This window comes from Alosa pseudoharengus, unplaced genomic scaffold, assembly GCF_046254945.1.
Source record: "Alosa pseudoharengus isolate Yale_2024_CS ecotype anadromous, Long Island Sound unplaced genomic scaffold, YU_APseudo_1.1 YU_APseudo_1.1_scf_21, whole genome shotgun sequence".
In the NCBI taxonomy this organism is placed as follows: Eukaryota; Metazoa; Chordata; class Actinopteri; order Clupeiformes; family Clupeidae; genus Alosa; species Alosa pseudoharengus.
In genome coordinates this window covers 4845535-4850534 of record NW_027468674.1, presented here as the reverse complement: position 1 = coordinate 4850534, position 5000 = coordinate 4845535, and the positions used below count along the sequence as shown (strand labels likewise).

Below are 5000 nucleotides of genomic sequence, written 5' to 3'. Positions count from 1 at the left end.
TACTCTTGTATCAGAATGTGTGTAAAGTGTGTGTAAAGTAAGTGTAGAATGACTACTCTTGTATCAGAATGTGTGTAAAGTAAGTGTAGAATGACTACTCTTGTATCAGAATGTGTGAAAAAGTAAGTGTAGAATGACTACTCTTGTATCAGAATGTGTGTAAAGTAATTGTAGAATGACTACTCTTGTATCAGAATGTGTGAAAAAGTAAGTGTAGAATGACTACTCTTGTATCAGAATGTGTGTAAAGTAAGTGTAGAATGACTACTCTTGTATCAGAATGTGTGAAAAAGTAAGTGTAGAATGACTACTCTTGTATCAGAATGTGTGTAAAGTAATTGTAAGGAGAGAACGGAGTAAGCTCACTCTTGTAACAGAGCGTTAGCGCGTAGCCATGCCAGTGGTTATGAAGAGTTTTGGAACTGAGAACTGCCAATCACGTGGTCAGTAGCCAATGAGTTATGAGATTAAGCCCCCCCCCCCCCACTATCAGAAATACATCCCACCTTCCTGTGATTCAACAATTAAGCACAGGTGTTTTGATCACATTCCTTGGGGCAGGTCTCTCTATACACACACACACACACACATACACAAGCACATACAGATCCCGGGATATAAGCAGTGTCCACACACACACACCCTGCAGAGATGTCCCCTGTCTGTTTTGGTTAGACAGAGAGACACAGGAAGGCCTCATCTGGTCTCCACGGTAACCAGAGACGGCAAGGGACTATGTGTCTGACAAACTGTCCAGTGCTCGTCGTTAGAACCTCCAAAGTAATTGATTAATTACTTAATTGGCCTACTGACTGGGGAGTGTGTGTGTGTGGTGTGTGTGGACATTGCGCTCATACTTGGTCATCTGCGTGTGTGTGTGTGTGTGCCAGGGCTCAGTGTTAACTTTTAATAGTGGTTGCCAGCAGGCATGAGGTTTTGGTTTGGAGGGGGGGGGATGATGCATGCTTCTGCTTAACATCAGCGGATACTGGGTTAATGATTACAGACCTGTGTGTGAGAGTTTAGAGAGTGGAGTGGGCTAATTGCAACTGAACTGGTAATTGAGTCGGACAGGAAACAGCTGGTGTGTGTACTAATCTGTGTGTGTGAGCGCACCGGTGTTCTTGGAGCATTGTTTAGTTACCCGTGGGACCATTGGCATTTCTCTGACAGCACTATTTGTGTGTGTGTGTGTGTGTGTGTGTGTGTGTGTGTGTGCGCTCCAATGGCTTAATCCTGTGGGTGTGTGTGTGTGTGTGTGCGTGTGCGCACACATGCGCTAATAGCTGTTCTCAGACCACTTATTTAGACATTTGCAATATAATATAGTAGGCTATAATATATCTGTATTATTTTATATCCTGATATAAAAATACTTTACTGAATGTCTTATATTTATGACAGCACACTTTATGCTGATTAGCCTATAGCCTAGGCCTACTATTTGTACTACCTCTTTAATTCAGCTGTCTGGTTGAAGCCTGGAAATATTGTAAACAAAGTAGCATAGTTGGCTAGCTTATAGTCTACTAATTGTACTGTTCAGTTTCCCCATGTGTGTTTAAGTTTCAAAGTAGCCTAATACTTGTTCTCCTTGGGACAGGCCCTTTTGGGAAATGTTGGTATTGAGATGACCAGTCAACTTGATTGCAAGAGTTTTAAACAAATATGTGCAGCATGCTAATGATGCTAAGCGGATTTAATAGTAATTTAGCTAGTCGTCTTCTATGCGTCCTTGCTTTCACGATTGTGAATGTTTTATTTGGATTGTGTTTGCCGAGTCGCGCGTGTTCATTGAGCAGGAGAGGGAGGGAGGGAGGGAGGGAGGGAGGGAGGGAGAGTGAGAGGGAGCAAGCGAGCGCGAGAGGGAGCCGGGCAAGGAGAGGGGGTTTACACCTAGCCTACTGTATACTGTTTGGTAAAGTTGAACAGTCTACAATGAAAGCAACGAGGTATGAAATTATGTATTTACTTATTTTTGGACAACGTAGGCTACCGGTAAGTAAAGCGGGAGATGTGTGTTGTTTATGCAGCCGCATAAGCATGAAACACTAGGGTGTGTCGCGGTTCTGGCTTTACACACCGCGACACAGTATCGTGGATATAAGTGTTGCGATTTCGGTTTCGAATCGCATATCGTTACAGCCCTAGTGTTAATGAAGCGGGTGTAAGATTTGTAAATAAGTGTCTCTCTCTCTCTCTCTCTCTCTCTCTCTCTCTCTCTCTCTCTCTCTCTCTCTCTCTCTCTCTCTCTCTCTCTCTCTCTCTCTCTCGGCAGATCCGACATGGCGGAGCAGGAACCGACCCCGGAGCAGCTGGCGGCGTTGGCGGCGGAGAACGAGGAGACGGAGAGCGTCAACTACAAGCCTCCCGCCCAGAAGAGCCTGCAGGAGATCCAGGAGCTCGACAAGGACGACGAGAGCCTGCGCAAGTACAAGGAGGCCCTGCTGGGAGCCGCCGCCAAGGAAGCAGGTGTGTGTGTGTGTGTGTGTGTCTATATGAGGGAGAGAGAAAGTGCGTCCAAGTAGAGGTGTGTATGTGTGTCTATGAGCGAGGAAGAGAACGCGTCCACAAGTAGAAGTGTGTGTGTGTGTGTATGTGTATGAGAGAGGAAGAGAATGCGTCCACAAGTAGAAGTGTGTGTGTGTGTGTGTATGTGTATGAGAGAGGAAGAGAATGCGTCCACAAGTAGAAGTGTGTGTGTGAGAGCCTCCACTGGGCTCCGCCACCTCAGAAGCAGGTAAGTTGGTAGTGATGGGGATAGTTGGCTGCTTTTCATTGGCTCCTGTTAGTCGAGGGGCATGTCAGGAAGCTGCTTGTGATGAGGCCTATAGTGTAGTGTGTTGTGATGAGGCCTATAGTGTAGTGTAGTGTGTTGTGATGAGGCCTATAGTGTAGTGTGTTGTGATGAGGCCTATCAGGGCTCCAGAGTGCGACCAAATTTTTCAAAAGTGCGACTACTGAATCTCTACCTTTGGTTCAATAACAGACACATATTTGGCCAATATCGTGGTTTAAACAAATCAAAGATAGTGAAAGGCGGGACCTCCCCTCTGATTGGCCGTGGCCCAGTGCCTGTGTGTAAATTTGAAAATGCGTGTGCTGCAGAGAGAGAGAGAGGTCAGAGACCAGTCAGATAAACAGAGTGGATGTAGTTGCATTACAGTGTGGTCACATAGGCCGAGATAAATGTCCCCTCTCCCCACTGCCTTTCGGCGGCTGGCAGCAGCAAACCGATCAGACGAGCCCTAGATGATGATCAAGTTTATCGTTGCCTACGATAGGCCTAGTGAAACTTCCCTTCACCAAGTTCAGTCCGAAATAATTATTCACCAGAAAAATAGTTTGAACGTAAACCCGACGTACAGGAATGCCACTTGCGGCAAATTTATAGGAGTCATTGCAGATGAAAAGACGTCTTAAAATTGCGAACAATGCATACAAGGCCTTCGCGAACGACAGAGATACAGATATCGCCGAAAAGGAGTGCGCCATTGACCGCAGTTACATGCAGGGAGTAACCCGGTTTTCAACAGCAATATTCGTTTTGCCCGCGAGTTGTGTAAACTCATTCTGATGGCATCAATCAATTTAATCCGGTATTTGGCGCAAACCGAATATTGCTGCTACATTTAAAGCCCGAATATTCCCTGCATGTATAACTGTGGTCATTGTGTACGGTGAATTGAATGGACACATTTAGATCGAGCATGGCAAGTCATTGCAATAGCCTATAATAATAGGCCTACCATTTCGTTACTGCATTAACCATAGTGATGTTCTTATTTTGAAAATTTAAAAATACTAAAATTAAAAAGTAAATTGCATTGTGGGACTGTCAAATGATTATTGCAATCATCATTGCAAAATCACATAAAAATCACCCAGGCTACTTGGAAAATCTCTTTAAATTGTGCTCAAATACATTTCTATGGAAGATGCTAGCCTGGCGAGCTGGTTTAGCCAAAGCCTAAAGATATAGTGTAGTGTGTTGTGATGAGGCCTATAGTGTAGTGTGTTGTGATGAGGCCTATAGTGTAGTGTAGTGTGTTGTGATGAGGCCTATAGTGTAGTGTGTTGTGATGAGGCCTATAGTGTAGTGTGTTGTGATGAGGCCTATAGTGTAGTGTGTTGTGATGAGGCCTATAATGTAGTGTAGTGTAGTGTGTTGTGATGAGGCCTATAGTGTAGTGTAGTGTAGTGTGTTGTGATGAGGCCTATAGTGTAGTGTGTTATGCAGGAAGGATCTGATTCATGAAACAAACTGGTTTTTGGGCTTTTGCCTTCTCAGATAGGTCAGGAAGCAAGTGGGACCAGGACCTGATTTTACACACACACACACACACACACACACACACACACACACACACACACACACACACACACACACACACACACACTCACACACACAGAGAGAGAGAGAGATGTGGAGTAGCCTAACTGGTTACACAGAGAGAGAGAGAGAGAGAGAGGTGGAGTAGCCTAACTGGTTACACACACACACACACACACACACACACACACACACACACACACAGAGGTAGAGTAGCCTAACTGGTTTTAAACTAGGGATGGGCAAAGCGAGGCTTTATGAAGCACTGAAACGTTCGAAGCAATTGTGCTGAATTGTTCCAAAGCTTTGAAACAATTCCGACACCTCAGCTGTTTAGGGTGAAACAAATCTCTCATGCTTCGTATTGGAGATGTAGTCTCGCTGTGTTACCTGTGTTCAGTCTTTGTCAAAAGCTAATCAGTCATGCCCTTGGTCAAATACTGGATGGGAGACCACATGAAGTCACAATAGAGAATCTTATTGCTGCCACTAGTGTTCTCTAAATCACTTTCTTCTTATAAAAACTCTCGATTTTTGACCATTCTGAGAGTTTAGTTGAAACTGTGTGGTTAATGATGAATCAAGAAAACTTATAGCTAAACGATCTGAAACAATACCTTACAAATCAAACGGGGATCGAACCATTTGAGCAGCCTGGGCTACCGTG

At 44.5% G+C, this 5000-nt stretch overlaps 1 protein-coding gene across 1 annotated transcript in view; it reads left to right on the top strand.

The window, feature by feature from the left end:
• Positions 1–2283: 2283 nt before the first annotated feature.
• LOC143137490 (rho GDP-dissociation inhibitor 1-like) overlaps positions 2284–5000 on the top strand; it is a 7920-nt gene continuing 5203 nt past the window's right edge. The window contains exon 1 of the mRNA XM_076297718.1: positions 2284–2472. Coding sequence (XP_076153833.1) covers positions 2286–2472 — 187 coding nt within the window. The 5' untranslated portion in view covers positions 2284–2285. The remainder of the gene's footprint in view (positions 2473–5000) is intronic.